The sequence below is a fragment of the Fukomys damarensis genome, unplaced genomic scaffold (assembly GCF_012274545.1).
Source record: "Fukomys damarensis isolate Sample0158 unplaced genomic scaffold, DMR_v1.0_HiC HiC_scaffold_33, whole genome shotgun sequence".
Taxonomy (NCBI): domain Eukaryota; kingdom Metazoa; phylum Chordata; class Mammalia; order Rodentia; family Bathyergidae; genus Fukomys; species Fukomys damarensis.
Genome location: NW_022900945.1, coordinates 4247913 through 4264333, shown reverse-complemented (window position 1 = coordinate 4264333; position 16421 = coordinate 4247913). Strand labels below are relative to the sequence as shown.

The 16421-nt window shown below is 44.5% G+C and overlaps 1 protein-coding gene across 1 annotated transcript in view; it reads right to left on the bottom strand.

Annotated features, from left to right (window-relative positions):
• Positions 1–16421, bottom strand: part of Sgip1 (SH3GL interacting endocytic adaptor 1) — a 99849-nt gene that overhangs the window by 45305 nt on the left and 38123 nt on the right. The window contains exons 8-14 of the mRNA XM_010605235.2: positions 15581–15592; positions 11341–11352; positions 8827–8851; positions 7905–7956; positions 6481–6566; positions 3077–3169; positions 394–468 (exon numbers count right to left, since the gene is read on the bottom strand). Coding sequence (XP_010603537.1) covers positions 394–468; positions 3077–3169; positions 6481–6566; positions 7905–7956; positions 8827–8851; positions 11341–11352; positions 15581–15592 — 355 coding nt within the window. The remainder of the gene's footprint in view (positions 1–393; positions 469–3076; positions 3170–6480; positions 6567–7904; positions 7957–8826; positions 8852–11340; positions 11353–15580; positions 15593–16421) is intronic.

The following is a 16421-nucleotide window of genomic DNA, read 5'->3' as shown; positions in this document are numbered from 1 at the left end:
AGCATGATTTTTATTGGTTCTTGGAAAAATACAAATTGTGCTTTGAGACTATTAATTTTAAAACCATTAAATGTGATCTAAGAAAGCGAGTGGCCCATTTAGCAGTGACTTTTCATGTTACCATTTTTTGTTTTGTTGTTAGAAGTAAATGTGGGCCTTGTCCACAAAATTACACCACAGAAAAATTAACTGAAGTGTTACTACTCTTATTTTTCGTGGAGCGTGAGTGGTTTTAAAAGAAGGCTGCACAATAAACTGTATCAGACGTGAAACTAAATGCCATCATTGTACCACAGTAGTGCAAGACAGACGACAACCCACGGAGGGCACGCTGAGGCCCAGGGCCACTGCTGTTTGCCAATCATCTGGGGACAGAAAAGACCAAAAGTTTACCTGGTCCGACCGTTAAGGGGGAGCCTGTTCGAGGTGGGGTGGCTGGGACGTTTTTTGGAGGCAGTGGTGGAGGTGCTGTAAAGAGAGAGCAAGTGTTAGCGACCTTGTTCCTTCTTGCACCATTCCTCACCACACTGCAGATTCGCAGGACAATTTATGTCGTCAGTCACATGCCTGACGCTGGAGATCGGACAGCCATTTAATGGTCTACAGTTTTTAATGTTCAAAGCCAAAACACTGAAGCAGGACCCATTCAGATTCTCCCATTTTACTACAACAAGAGTTTGTCAAAAGCATGTTACATAATGATGGTAATATCAACAAGTCATTCATTCAGATTTTGTTGAAATCTTCATACTGCAACTAAGTTGCATCTCCTGCACCAGTTGATAATGGGCTGCAGAACTCGATGCCTGATAAGGAATATCATGTTAACACACAGCTAAAATCCAGGAGAATGGTAACAGGTTATTTGGAGTCTCAGGGAGGTATTTTTAACCCAGTGTTGATATTATTGCCTGGATTGAGCCTGGAATGTTTTCTTAAAGTTATATTTCTTAAATTTTAGAGTATTTTTGAAAGTCAGAAGCACAGTGACTTGAGTCAAAAAAGAATGACCAGGGGGCCGGGATTTAGCTCAGTGGTTCCGCCACCTGCCTCTCAAGTGCAAGGACTTGACTGAGTTCAATCCCTGGTACCGGCCCCCACCAAAAAAGAAAAAAGAATGACCAGATTTTCTTGGTAAAAACTGTAGCCAAACAAAATGTTGAGAAAGAAAAAGTATAGTAGTATTATGGCCCCCTGCCAAGGGATTCACCCTTGTGAATTGGGCTTGTCACTTTGTGGATAAAGTTAGAAATTATTGTTTTTATGGATAGATTTTTTTTCTTCTTCCTTTAAATGTATGTTTTCTTGTTCTTGCCCATGTTTGGTAGATTCAAAGAGTGAACTTGTTGATGGACACATAGGCTGTTATGGCTTTTATCTTGATGTCCCCCTAAAGCCTCATGAGCTCATAGGATTTTTGGAGGTGGCTGGATCTAGGGTGTGTGATACTGGGATTAAAGGTGGGTGATAACCAAATGGGTTTAGCATAGTTCTGGGTATGGACAACGGAAGCCCCACCTGGGGTGTGGGTGGCACCATCAATAGGCTTGTAGCCTGGGTATAGGGAGAGAGGGAGAGGGGGAAGGCAAGCTTGCTCTTGCTGCTATTTGCTTGCTTGCTGCCTCCTGCCATGGACTGCTTGTCCTTGTCACTCTGCCTTGGAACCAGCTGACTATGGTCTGAAACCTCTACAAACTGTGAACTAAAATAAAGCTTTCCTCCTTTAACTTGTGGGTGTTGGGTATTTTGTCTCATCAATGAGAAAAAAAACTAAGACACAGGCTGAGCCCATGATGTAGCTATTATGAGTTGTGCTACCATAAACACGAGTATGCAAGGATCACTGTTATATGACGTCTTTAATTCTCTTGGGAAGATGCCTGGAAGGGGAACAGCTGGGTCAGATGGGATTTCTAATTTTAGATTTTTGAGGAATGCCCATACTGAGTTCCGTAGTGGTTTCCTTAGTGTGCACTCCCACCAACAAGGTAGAAGGGCTCTTCCTTCCCAATAGCCTCACAAGCATTTGTTATTATTTCATTTCTTGATTATGGCCATTTTTGTGGGGTACGGTGGGATCTCAGTGTTGTTTTAATTGGGATTTCTATAAAGGCCAGAAATGTTGAACATTTCTTCTATTTATTGGTTATTATTATTATATTATATAATATTATTATACTGTTATAATAAATATATTAATAATACATTATTATAATATAATATTATTCTTACATTTATTGGTTACTTGTACTTCTTCTGTGAAGTGTCTATTCATTTCACCTGCCCCCCACCCCCTGTACGGGGACTTGAAGTCAGGACCTTGTGCTTGAGAGACAGGTGGCAGAACCACTGAGCTAAATCCCTGGCCCACCAGCCTACTTTTTGATCCAGTCTTCCAGTGAATATTTTAAGAAGCATTTCTCATACGCATCTTGCTACTGAAGGAGAATTCAATGGATCCATCACACTGGAGGCTTTGCCCAAGTAAGCAAAGCACAGCCTCCCCAGGTGAAGGGTTGGACACATACATCTCCAGACCTCCTTCTCCAGCCACCCAAGCAGGCTGGAATGAGCAGGTCGATGTCCCTGCGCTCCTATCCCAGTTTCTCACTACCGTCCAGTCTTGTCTTTCTTCTGTCAATAGCTGCTCTTTCATCATGTCCTTTCTGTCCTAAGCAGGTCTGCAGGACTAGCAGAGACTGTATCGTCTTTGTGCGCCTCTATGTTGGGCAATATCCCAGGGCTTAGTCCAGAGCAGATTCTCTGGCTCATTTCCTTCGCATTTGCACACAAAGATCGGGGATGAAGGAATTAATGAAGGAAAGAAACGAATGAGCAGCGGGATGGCAGATGACTCCTCGATCATTTCCATTCACTGATGACTTTATCACTGCTTACATCGCATGCCATAGTCTCTTTAACTCTAAAACCTTGTTGGCCTGACATTTCTTCTTAACACTGTGGGGCTTAAAGATGGCTTACGTGGACTTTCTAGAGTGGCCTCGTTTCACTACGCAGACAGATAGAAGAATGAGTCTCTCATTTTTCAGACAGAGCAGACAGACACAGAACTTACTTCCAGTGGGAAAAGGCCTTGTTAGCTTTGGTGACTCCAGGCTTGGATTAATTGGTTGGCCCGAGCCCCATATTTCAGGCTGATCTAAAAGAACTGGAAATATAAAAAGAGAATTTTCCAAGGTCAGTTCAAAAAAAAAAGAACCATGCGCCACCTTGACTTTAGAACTTAAGCTTTCAGTGTAGCTGAGTTTCACAAAATAATCTAGCCCTCGTGGCAAGCTGGAAGGTTACTTTGGGAATGTGTCCCTCCTCCTTCTTTGGGAGCAGAGACTGGAGCACGGGGTGCTAGGGTGTGAGGGGTGTATATGTACACAGAGCCATGGAAAAGCTTTCAAAATAGAACTTGCATCTTCTTCCCCTGGTCACATAAGGATATTCGGAATAGCAGTACCCACCCTAGCTCTATTTTTGGTGCCCATTTGAACATTCAAGCATTAATTGTGGACATTTACTTTGTTATAAGGAAGTTTATTTAAAGTGAACCATGAATATGCTTTAAAACTGAACATGTCTGGGTTCTTTGCAGTGGTTCCTATCTTTCAAGTTGTTCCAGGGGCCTTAAATAAACCTTTCATAATATTAAAAGCATCACATTATTCTAAAAATGCTTGGTGACTATCTCCACAGAACCAGGAGAGTAGGCAAGTGCTTAGGACTGAAATAAGTCCAGACATTTAGGTGTTGGGACTGAGGACATAGAACTTAATACTTTTCTTTTGTTCTGATTTTTAAAAATTGCTATGGTAACCAGGTACCCATTACATCCTTCTCAGCAAGCAGTGGCATAATTCATTACACTGGACAGCCCGGCTGGGAGGTCAGTTGGACCTGGATTTGAATTCAGCCTCTAGATTTACCGCGGGACCTTCGGTAAGTCATGTAACCTCTCTGAGTTTCCTTCCTTCCTTCCGTGTAAAGCGTTACCGATACTGGAAAAGGCAATGGATGTAAATACAGAGTCCGTGAAAGGCACCCGGATACCTGGAGCTCAATTACGTATTATATTTTGATCACTGGGTGGTTGACTTCAGGGACACTTTGGGGAGAGGAAACCAAGGATTTCAAGTGATTAAATAACTTGTCCATAGAAAAAGTAAGGAAACCCAGATCTGAACCAGGCACATTTGATCCCAAATTATAGGATTTTTCCCCCCAAGCCTTTTGAAGAATCAATCAAAAGAAGTGAATGGGCCCGAAAGGGGGTACGGGCGTGAGAAGAGCTGGAGTAGCTGATGCAATGGCGAGGATTTTAGAGAACTTCAGGGGCTGCTACCACTCAAAGGACAATCAAGTCAGAGCCCGGGGCGCAGCTGTTGCCATGTGGCGCTCAAAGGCAGTCCTGGCGCCTGTACTGTGAAGATGCCGCTGGGAAGCATCGTTTTCACGAACTCGAAGTGGGCACTGCCGTGACTTTTAAGACTTGTTTTTACGTTTTATGTGAGTCTCCACGCAGTTACGGAGTTTCTTAAAGAGGCAGATTCGGGTCATCAAATCACATCCCACTCCGGTCACCTTCAATCACGTCATTAAAAGCGAGGCTGATCAGAGATGGGCTGGATAATAAGACAAACTATAGCCTTACTGCAAGGCCACCTTTACATAGGGATTCTGAGTTATAGACGCTGAAGCGGGGTTTGTGGATGCTTTTTCTACGTTTTCTTGACTCAATTACTAGGAATATTGAAGTGTGGCTGACGGCTGGCGGCTTCCCAGATCCATTCTCCATTTCTCTATAACAAAAGAGTTCTTAGCCAGCATCAAAGTCTCTCCAGTGGGCTTTGCCAAGGAGTGATGCGTGCTTCTTCTAGGCTTTCCTCTTACAGCAGGCAGAGATTCCACTGGCCTCTCCCAAGCCCCTGCCCGTGACCAGCAGGGGTGAGAGCCGGCACAGCCTTCTTGGACAGAGACTGGGGAATCACGGCAGAAAACAGAGCTGCCTCACTGGCCCTACACTGCTAACCTCTAGACTGTGAACACGAGATGGGATTCTCCCTTGTTTAACTTACTACCCTTCGAGGTCTCTTTGTTAACTGTAACTTAGTTTACTCATCAGGTTTCCAGGTCTAGTTTCCCTTAACTTTGAAGGAGCTCCACCAATGGGCCTGGATCGATGCCATTTTAGCATACACATACCTCGGTGTTCCCAAGTCAGACAACTTTCACAGAGACATTCTGTGTTGTCCAACAGGCTCGCCAGGGGCACACGCGTTGGGCATGGACACATTTCAGGGAGAGATTGGATCTCTTTTGCAAAGGGCTTATTTTATGTCAGCAGGGTATACATTATTACCATCCAGAAAATCTGATTCATTTAAAAATGTCAGCTATTTAACTCTAGAATAATAAGGACTTGCAGGTCAATGCAACAATAATGCCAGAAATGAAGCTCTGTCTTTTTCTAAGTTGCACAATGGCTGAAAATCATTCCTGAGTCTCAAGTCAGCAAACAACAATTACAGTGAGTGATCCAAGCGGGCTCCAGAGTCGGCACGATCAGAGTCTAGCTCAGCAGTCGGAGCCTCGCCTGGGAGGAGGCGTCTTTCCCAAGCCTCTGCTCATGGCCCCCCATGCTGGGCACTGGGCCATGGAACATTTACTGCCTGGTAAGGACAGGTGAAGATTAGCATTAACCTTTACTGACCTCTTCTGAGGTGTGAAGTTGTCAGCTACTAGACATTTCTGAAAGCAAAATTTCAAATGCCCAAATAGAAATGTGCAAACCAAATAGAAGGTTAGTTCTTAACAGCACATCTCTGAGGTGATCACACAATAGAGTGCAAGTTTAAATAAAAGATTTGTTACATAAAAGACTGCCAGTATCCTCCTGGAAACACGCCTTCTCTCTTCAGACAGGCTCGCCCCATCATTCTGGCCACTTTGTGAAGCAGCTCTGGAGTGCTCCTTCCTGAGTGTCTGTGCAAGGTGTGATAAAAAAGATGGTGAACGCTGCTACCAAGCGCCATCCAACAGAAGCAGCTCCTAAAATCACAGCTGCTCACCCATGTTGTTCACCAGATCTGGCATTGTGTGACTTTCTGGCTCTTCCCCCAAATCACAGTGGCCATGAAAGGGAAACGTTTCGAATCCATTCAACGCCTCAAGGCAGCCGGAACTGTGAAACTAAAGACACCCAGGAAAGAGGACTCCAGAGCTGCTTTGGAAAGTGACAAGAACAAAGGGATAAGTGTGTTCAGAGTAGGGAGAAGGATTTTGAGGGGAATTCCTACCAATGTGTCTTAAAATTTTAAAGACTTTTTCAATTACGCATCATAGATTGAAATCCATTTTTCCCATGAAGATCTGATGACATATTAAAAAATGCCTAATACATATATTTATTCTAGATAAGTTATACTGTAATGGAAAGAAAAATGAATCTACACATCAACAGCATTTTCTTACCTTCTGTCTTCTGCTCATCGAAAGCCGATTCTAGTGGGGGGCCGAAGAGGGGTGCAAGGGCTGTAGTGTCGTCAGGGGGCTTTTTGCTAAATCACACAGGGGAAAGCAGAGTAAGACAGGGCTCAGTGATGCACGCTCAAAAGGGCACACAAGCTCTCACACATTTGGCTTTGGTAAAACAGTGTGTGCGCAACCCCGTGCATATACACACACGCGTGTCCATAAAACAACTGCAGAGCGAGGAAGTATTCCGTGGCGGTGTCAAATACGGGACAGGAGTATCTCTGGGAGATAAAGATCCTAGATCCTAAGATCTCAAGCCATTTATATGCATCTACACCACACCTCTGCGTGGTGTAGTTTATGACTCCTGGAGGAGAACAAAGGATATGCAGTGATAAGCTGGCAGGGAGTTTGAGTAAGAAACGAGGCCACCTTCTGACATCACCCTCTCCCCTCTCACTCAACAGACCACTTACACTGTGCTAATCCCCCAGCACCGCGTGTCTCAGAGCTACAGGAACATTCAGGAGTCAGGGGAATGGGACGATGGTAAGCCAACGCTCACCCTTTCTCCTAACTGCTCGTCTATACTAGTTATTAGGAAAAGGGAAAACAGGGTGGTGGGGCACACTTGTAATCCCAGCACTCTGGGAGGCTGAGGCAGGAGGGTGGCAAGTTTGAGCCCAGCCCAGCAACTTAGTGAGATCCTGTCTCAAACAAACAGACAAAAAAGATTTAGGAAAAGGATCAGGGATGTAGCTCAGTATGAAGGCCCTGTGTCCAATCCCCAGTACTACACACAAACACCCACCCCTAGAAAGAAGAGGAGGAGGAGAAAGAAGAAAAAGAAAAAAAAAGGTGTACAACTTCCTACATTCCTTCTCCAAGCGTGGCTCCACTCATCGAACCTAAAAAGGTCTTTGTGTGTGGTGAGGGGGAAGTGAGGAGGAGGACAAGGGGGAGGATGGAGGAGGAGGAGGAGGGAAAAGCTTTTAAAAGACCCAGATTTTAAAGAGACATGGGCGTCTTTTTGTAAACCCACACACATGTACAATAATCACTCAAGAAATATACTGTGGAAGGTGGAATGCATCGAGAAACTGTATCTAGTTAAACAAGCCTCTATTCCGGATCCACACTCCGGAAACCACAGGACCTCTACATGGCTCCTGGCTTCCTCAGGAGAGAGGGACCCACATCGCAATGGACAGTTACTTCAGCTAAGGGCAAGGCGACTTCCCTGGAGTAGGGGGCTGCATTTAGGAGGAAGAACCTGTTTGCACCCCGCCATGGATGTGTGGACTTCGCAGGAAGCCTTTCAGTCACAGGGGCCCAGTTCAGCTCACGGGATAGCTGCTCGATCATTCAAAGCGCACAGTGCCTTCCTCGCATAACACACGGCGAGTGTCTTCCACGCTCACCTTATGAGTTCTGGAGTTGGTGTGGAACGCCTGGGTCTCGCCACTTCTTCACCTTATGCACAGGACAAGAGACCAGTTTAGGCCCATTTTTACCATTCCCTTCTGCTATGTCTTACGAACTATGTTGAAATACACAGAGATTTAAGTCCCATCAATAAACAATTCAATCTGAAAACTTCACAAGACCAACCCTCTCTCCTGGCAATGCAACAGCCATCTGTCTGGTGCTTGCAGTGGTACTTTCTCTGGCATTTATACAGCCTCATTAACCAAGAAACTACCATAAACAAAGCCATGGAGTGGAAGATCTGTATACTGTGGAGCTTAGGGACAGCATACCATTCTTCTCTCTTACCACAGGAGGATGCTAAGCCAGGCCATCTGTACTTGGTACACGAATCCAGTTATTCTCTGCCTGTTCTTTTCTTGAAATTTCAAGAATTGGTTATATTTTTAGCTATGAATCATGCATTTAGAATTTCCTAGAACGTGTTGGGTGCAGCAGAGGGAATCATGCCCTATATAGTATAACCTCGGGTGACTAAAATGTTTCGCATCCAATCCTACCAGAATCTGCAAGTTGCCTCCATCTTTGATTCCTTTCTGCCCCTCTGTTCTCCCACCCCTAGGTTATATTCATTTCTAAACTTAAATGATATAGTAAGAGTTGACAAATACGGGAAGAAAGAAGCAATGCTTTTTCAAAAACATATTCTTTTTGTGAATTTAAACACTAATCAGGAGAACCCCCAGAGGTCCCTCATCGTAAAAAGGGTTCCTTACTGTAAAAGTTTGTTTTTTAAAGTAAGCCTTAGAAATCAAACCAAGGCTGAATAATTCAAATGTACATATACTCCAAGATCCGAGGAACTGTTCTTTCTTTTACAGTGTACTCTATTTCTGGTAGCTAAGATATACTTACTGGATAAGTTCCTTTTAATTGCACCCTAGAATTAGAAATAGACACTATAAGGCTTAAGACCACATATATGTTATGTACAATATGTATTATTTCTGTTATTGCAATTAAACTAAACTCAAAGAAATGCAGGAGGGGACAAACGAAATTCTCAGGACAGCATTCATGCTGGAACTTGCACACACACACACACACACACACAAATCAATTTTCATTTTACTCAAAAGTTATAGCGAGGAAGGGAGGGTGAATCGCAAGTCTTCTGAATGAGAAAACCCCTTACCTGGGGAGGTTTGGGACTTTCAGAGAAATATCCAATGGTCCATTAAAAACAAAAGCCCTCTTGAACTTTAGCAGATAAAGAAGTAAATCCAAGTTTCCCATATGGTTGATATTTGAAAATTTAGGAGTGCTGTCTGATTCTACTTAGGTGGGGCCCCAAATTGTTCGGAGAAACAATCACAACTTACTCAGTGGTTTAAAAGGATAAAAAAGGCCGATGTTAAAGAGGGGACCTGGGGGAAACTGCCACTTGATGGCTGTCGTTTCAGGGAGCCAGGGGATTCCGTGATGTTCACAGATCTTCCCTCCAGGGTCTCCTGCCAATCTACGGCTCAGGAGCGCTTGCTTTAGCTCACAGCACTGTGACACTGGGATGGGAACAGCCCAGGTAGGAGAATGCAATAGGAGCAGGTCAGTTCTAGATCCTCAAGGCTTCTACATAAACATATTCAGGTCACAGAAGAATGGTTCAGTATGAAGTCTGGGCTCCAAAGCAGAAGCCGTGAAAGGTTCTTAGCAGGAGGTGTGAGCAGAAAAGTGGACCACCAGGAGGACTGCGTCTGGGACAGGGCTTGGATCCGTGCGTGAAGAGGCACGGTCTTCGTCTGAACAAAGACCCACCGCGTGTTTTCTGGTGGGCGACTTCATCTCTCCCGTTTCATTTTTGGTCTTGTTTTGCCTGATAATACAATCCTTCCCCTACTATGTGCTCCAGACAGAGAACACTGCGTGACAAACAAAAATAAAGCTGTGGACCAAAGTTTAGAGAACAAATCATGTGAGTGAAGCTAAAATACTTTCCTGGGTTAAGGACCCTGACAGTGAGGACATCAAGGAGGGCTTGCTTTAGTCCTCCGTACGGAAGCACAGACAGGCTGGCAGTGAGGCGAACTGAAGTCCAGCTGTTGGGGGCCCTGGGGGCTGAGCTGGGACCTCTGCGTCTCTCTGGCCTACCCCTTTGATTTAAAATGTGATAGAAAGGCAGGCAGCTTTCCTACCCATCGATTCCTAGGTGTGGCAATTCATCCCAGGGATATTTATCATTGAGGCACTGAAGAAAAATTCCCTGTAACATTTTTTATGAAATGCTCCTCTCGAATGAATGATTACAAGTGCCAGCCAAATACAGAAGAAACACACAAGAAAACACTGTTGTTTAGAAACTAGAAAGAGTAAGCTATCACCAACTTAGACAGGAACAGATATTTGAGCGATCAGAAGCCAAAAGAAAGTCCCTTTTGCAGCTGGGTCTTGAATACGGATCTCTGCCTGTCCTGATGTGCCCGCAAGAAAATCTAGCACTGCTAGATTAGGTTAGGGTGCTGCTGACCACACTCGGGGAGGGCACCACTGGATTAAAAATCTCCCCACTGAGCCACGGTATTTCCCTTCTTCAGGGAACCTCAGCTCTAGCGCAAACAGAACCACGAAGTTTCCTCTGGGGAAGGTATTTGCCTCAAACAGTAATTGATTAATTGGACTGACCAGGGCCTGGGGATTTTTAGAGAGCACTGTTTCAATTTCATTTCCTCTCTTAAGGGAATAAGTAGGGTGTGTGTGTGTGTGTGTGTGTGTGTGTGTGTGTGTGTGTATGTGTGTTCAATCAAGCACAGCAAAGCTCTTCTTTTTCATGCTTTAAATGACTGAGATTTCACTTGGCGTCATTATCTTCCCTGCCAAAGTCATCTTCAGTGATGAAATTTAGACTGGTGGTGGTTTAGGGGCCTGACCTGAAAGAGTGTCCCCCCCACCCAAATGGAGAGTGTAAGTGTGTGTCAGTATGCTGGCCAACATCCACAGGGGCCCAGGGACACAGTGTGAATTCAGGTTTAAAACACACTGTGGCTTATAAATTGATTCCTTCCCTTCTTTACAGTTTTACTGTCCTTCATTATTGCTTTGCTATCAACTTCTACAGTGCTTTCCAGCCAATCTTCAGTCCTTGCACACACACACACACACACACACACACACATGCACACGCAGACATCTATTTTTCACGTCTAGCACTAGAGTTAAAATTCCCACATATTAATTTAGTCCATTATGGGCAAGTCCTCTGATGGTTATGAAATATCACTTCAGACAGCCAGAGCCTTCGAAGGTGTCCACCTAATTCATCTGCCTCATTCACACCGGGTTATCATAAATGCAACGGAAATCGAGCCGGCCACCTTGCCTCTAGCAGCGGTCTTCTCTATATATGTTTAAGGGAAAAATGTTGAGAGTTCTTACCGGGCTGCGCCTCTGTGATCAGCAAAAAGGGAGAGAGAACAGACACCTAGTCAGAGAACGATGCCATCAGTCAACAGGCATGGGTAGCAGAAGACTTCCTAGCAGCCCCCAGTTCCACTCCAAACCAGGCCGGGCCAGACGCAGCGGGCACAGGTCCAGGGCTTATCCGAGGTGGACGCTTAAAAGGGACTGGGCTATAGCACAGCTTTGCCTGCGCGGCCGTCCATGTTTCAGAAGGTGCACAGGAGGGCAAAGCAGAAACACAAAATCTCTGATGTGTTTAATGTCTTGTCAGGAGTTTTCCTCCGAGTTATTTGGGGGGAAGGGACCTGGAGGACAAATGGTGCAGGAACACACTTTCCCGTGGAACAGTGTGACAAGCACCGCAGATGGAATTCATTCCCCACCACCCAGGCCCCAAAGGGAGGCTTGAAAATGCAAGGCAGGCTGCAGACGGTGCCTCTGGGGCTCTTCTTAGAGTGTCCCTTAGAATGTGTGCTTCTTGGGGCTGTTTTGGGAAGCGTCTGTCCTTGACCCTTCTCTCTCTCTCTCTCTCTCTCCCAGCCTCATCACTGAGGCTGTAATTTACCCCCATACACTGTGATCGCCACCCTCTGGAGCATTTTTCTGCATGACAAGAGTGAGTAGTGGGTGGCTGGGAGAGAGACCTGCAGAGTTTCACTTCAGGGATGTAGGTTAACCTGGTATTCACCATGGGTCTCCTCTCACCCTCCATAGCCGAGGCCATGAGAGGGAAGCTCACTTCCCACTCCCCAGATGACGAAGGGGGGACCATGCTCCAGGACAGAGCAAACAGGCGGGCAGCCCGTCACCCTGGAGGCCTCTGCAGATACCCAGGCCAAGTGCCCTTGCGATTCAGGTTCTGAGGTTCTGAGGCTCAGAGGCTGGATTATAAGTGACCACTGACAGGATTTAGACTTCCAGCCCCCATGCTCCTGCTCTGGGACGCTCTCCTTCAGGGATGACGTTAGAGGACTCAGAAGGCAGAGGCCATCAGGCTCACACCAGGAATGGTGCTTCTCAGACCAAATTTATAAACAACTAGGCCTTTCAACTGACTTATTTTAGTCGGTTTTACTTGCGATAGCTTAGACTTTAGTGTTTATCTTTCAGGCACTGGTTCACATTGATCTCACTTTTCTCATAAACCTGTCTGTGCCTGAATGCAGTTGAGCAAAAATTAGAAAAGCAATGGAACATCACTGCCTATTTGCGGGCTTAAATTCCCTTGGCCTAACCCATACCGTGTTTTGTGGAAAACTGAAACAATCTTATGTATAATGATTTGGACTTTATTTTTCTTTAGCAAACAGACTAAAGCTATTTAAAGAGGAATTTTATAACAAACTTTCAAAATATAGCTAATAGGAGACTAAAAATTAAAAGTTCCCCAACATAAAATTGTGAGAAATATGCAAAATAAAATGCTGGTTGCAACCACATAGAAGCAGAATGTTCAATATGAGAAGATTCATTAATGTAAGACCACACAAAAATGCATTTCAAGATAATTTCACATATGTTAATCTATTTTAATTAAGACATATCCTATGCTTTTAATCAGTAGCTCATGCTTGTATTTTTTGTAATAGTAAAAGACAACATGATGAGATAGCATTTTGGAAATTCCATTGGCCAAATTCTTTCATCAAGAACTAGCTGTCCCAGACAGACTGATTAATGAGAAGCCAAAAGACACAGCTAGAAGCTGTGTGAAGTGTAAGGCAGAAAGCCTCAGAGATTATAATTAAGAGCTGTCTGAAATCTTCAAAAGAAAAAGATTTCCAGAAGTCAGATGGAAGGGCTTGATACACACGATTATCACCACAGAAGAGCTCTCTGGACAAAACTCTTACTGTGTATTTGAGGCTATTTTCAAAGTGGGTAAGCTTGCTAGTTTATGATTTGGTCACTAGAATGAAGATGTTTATTTCAAAATTTATATGATTTTGTATATGTGTGTGCCTTTAAAATAAAATGCTGTGGCTTTGCCTTTGTAATCTCCAAAGTATCTTTCCACCATAGTAGTTTTGTACTGTTACTTTAGGATAACAGGATTCATTTAAATTTGTTCACTAGGATATTTCAGTCTTTTTTCCTCATCCTAGTGTTAAGGATCAAAACCTGGGCCTTATGTATGCAAGGCAAATGCTGTACTACTGAGCTTCGTGCCCAGTCCCTATAGTCTTAATCGAGGTGGGTAAATTGTTTAGAGACATTTATAAGAAGCAACCAAACATGATCTGTCTTGCTTGTTAAATTCACTAAACAACCAGTCTCAGTTTTTGAAGTTTTAAAATATCTTCATTTGCTAAATTCAGTGTTCTGGGGGATCAGAAAAATGGGCTATAAATTACAAAACACCAAACAAATATTTTTATACAGTCTAGACACAGCAAATTAAGGGATTCATGTTACAGAAATTTCTAGGAAAGAATCAGAATGTAGGATCCTTGTGTTTATTGCTACGATCCCAGCCAACATTCCTATTTGTTTTTATTTTTTATTTTTTGGTACCAGGGATCGAACTTGGGTCCTTGGGTTTGGAAGGCAGGCAGCAGAACCACTGAGCTAAATCCCGGCCCTCCTATTTTTAAAAAAATGCTTCAGTATGAAGAGGAACTGTCTGCTGAGCATCTACTTGCCCCACTGCTAAGTGTGTCTCCATTTAAACTTGCTCCTGTGAGTTATGAGTCCAAGGATGGAGAATATTATTGTTTTCAACAAGATGGTCACACGATCTTGAAACCCACTTGGAAGATGAAGCAAAGAACCTACTGGTAACCGACACATGATTCGGTGATCCCCAGCTGAGGAGACGACAAGATGAACATTTTCTAAAGAAAAACGAGGTAAGGGAGCTGGAAATGAAGTGAAAATGAAAAGGTATTCTTATTAAAGTAGGGCCAGCAGGAGGAAAACCAAGGAGGAACGCAAAATCTGAAAGTACCGCAGGTAAATTTTTCAACATTCGAAGGGCCGCATTTAGGTAATTCAGAGAAGCATTCAGGGACAAGGAGGTTACACGAAGAAGATCTGTTACTGAGGGGCATCGAGATTGTCCTGCCGCGCGGCCTGGGACCGACAGATGGCGCTCAGTGACCAGAAGGCTGGTGTGCAGCTTGGTACCAATCGGAGTCAATCACAGGTGCTTATTCTACTTTTGGGAACAGAAAGGTTTGGACCCACATTTTGAAACATTTTAAGGTTTGGATCCCATTTGGTTGCTGTTTTTGTGCCTTCCCTTCCTCCACCTTCCTGTCACACGGGCTTCTTCCAGTTCAGGGTCCTCACAGGGGGCAGAGGTGAGAGATGGCGGCACTTCCTGTAGCATCTCCGGTGAGTGAAGCAGAACCAACCAGGGCTTCTCGGTGCTTGCTAACGTGAAAACACTTTTCACATTTTACAGGAGAGGTCACCTGGGTTGGTCGTGCACGGGAACAGGCTCCCACAGAACCAGGCAAACTGAGAACACAATTTCCCTTCCTTTTTTCTTATTTATTTTTATTTATTTATTTCTGGGACTGGGGATTGAATTCAGGGCTTTGCACTTGCCAGGCACGTGTGGCACCACTGAGCTACATCCCCTCTCGTTTATTTATTATTTTAAAGGTCTATCCCACAAAACTCTAAAACAAAAAGATACAGGTACATCATATCAGGTTTGTGCTACCACTAAAATGTAACATCTGCGTGGCAATTTACATTTTATAAAGATCTTTTCTTTTGGTCTCCAACAATTTCAGAAGAGGCTACCTTGATTTACTAAAACAAAAAGTAGCAATAGCAACAACAATCAACCATTTTAGCCTCTGACAACTCCCCCTTCCCAGGCCAGTTATACATTAAACAAAAAATTCACCCAAAAAATATTTGCCTAGTTCATGGTATCTATATTTAGCTTGACTAATTCGAGTGGGAGCTGCAATAAATTAAATTTAGGACCCCAAATGTTCGATCATATGCTTGTAACAGAGGCAGAGGTGAATCTTTACAAAATTACCCCACAGCCCTTAATAACTGGGTTGCAAAAATCACTTGGCAATGGTTTTCCTCTTTTCCCCCGTGTGGTATAATTGGACCTTGTCCTGGTTTGTTTTCAAAATGTAAAACCTTGTTTAGGTATCAAACACAACCAGACATTAGATAGGCAGATGGTGAAAATGAACAGAACAAATCATGTTTGGCCAAAACATGGAAAAGACTTATTATTTCTTACCGGACTTTTCCTCTAAGAGCGAAGGCGTGCGGAGGAAAAATAAAGAGAACGTGAGCGAGTGACTCGTATCGTCAGGAAGAAACGCCCAGGCTCCCCGCTAAAGGCAGCCCCGCCTGTAAATGCTTCCCTAGCGCGTCCTCTGCTCCTACAGCCACTTCTGGGCCGTCATGATAAGTTCAGGTTCTGGAAGGGGCAAGGAGGGAGGCACGCGCTGTGCTCCTTTTCGAGCGCTTCACTTTTATCAGACAGATTTTTGCCTTGAAGACAGAAGTAGGCCTTGAACATTAGGAGGAGTTGGCACATGCCATGAATACACTGCGGCCAGGAATGGCTCAGGAAACCACATAAGATTTTTCCAGAAATTCCGTGTCTTGCTAGAGAAATTGGCATTACCACCTCTTCCCAATCACCACGGCTCCAGCTGTTAGTCCTCCTCTGACCCGCCTTTGCCCACCGCCCCATTTCATGAACAATTGCACATTCTTTTCTTGGCTAGCAGTCCCGGGCCCCTGAGAACTGCGGTCCTAGCAAGGCCCCGGGGTACCCGCTGACACTGGTGCTCCAGTTTCATCTCCCAACCCACCCTTCACACCATCCGCAGTCATTTCTCAGAGCCAGTGAGAGACGCTGTCATCCTGTCCCTCCAGTGCCTCCCTGGTATCCCCAGAGCAGAAGGAAAACTCCATGCTATTGCATCTGAAGCCTTCCGGATGGCTCCAGCTACCTCCTCCATGCCTCTCCTTCCACCATTGTCTTTTTTTTTTGTACTGGGGATCGCACTCAGGACCTTGCGCTTGCTCTTGTGAGGCAGGCGAGGCGCTGCTGAGCTAAATCCCCGGCC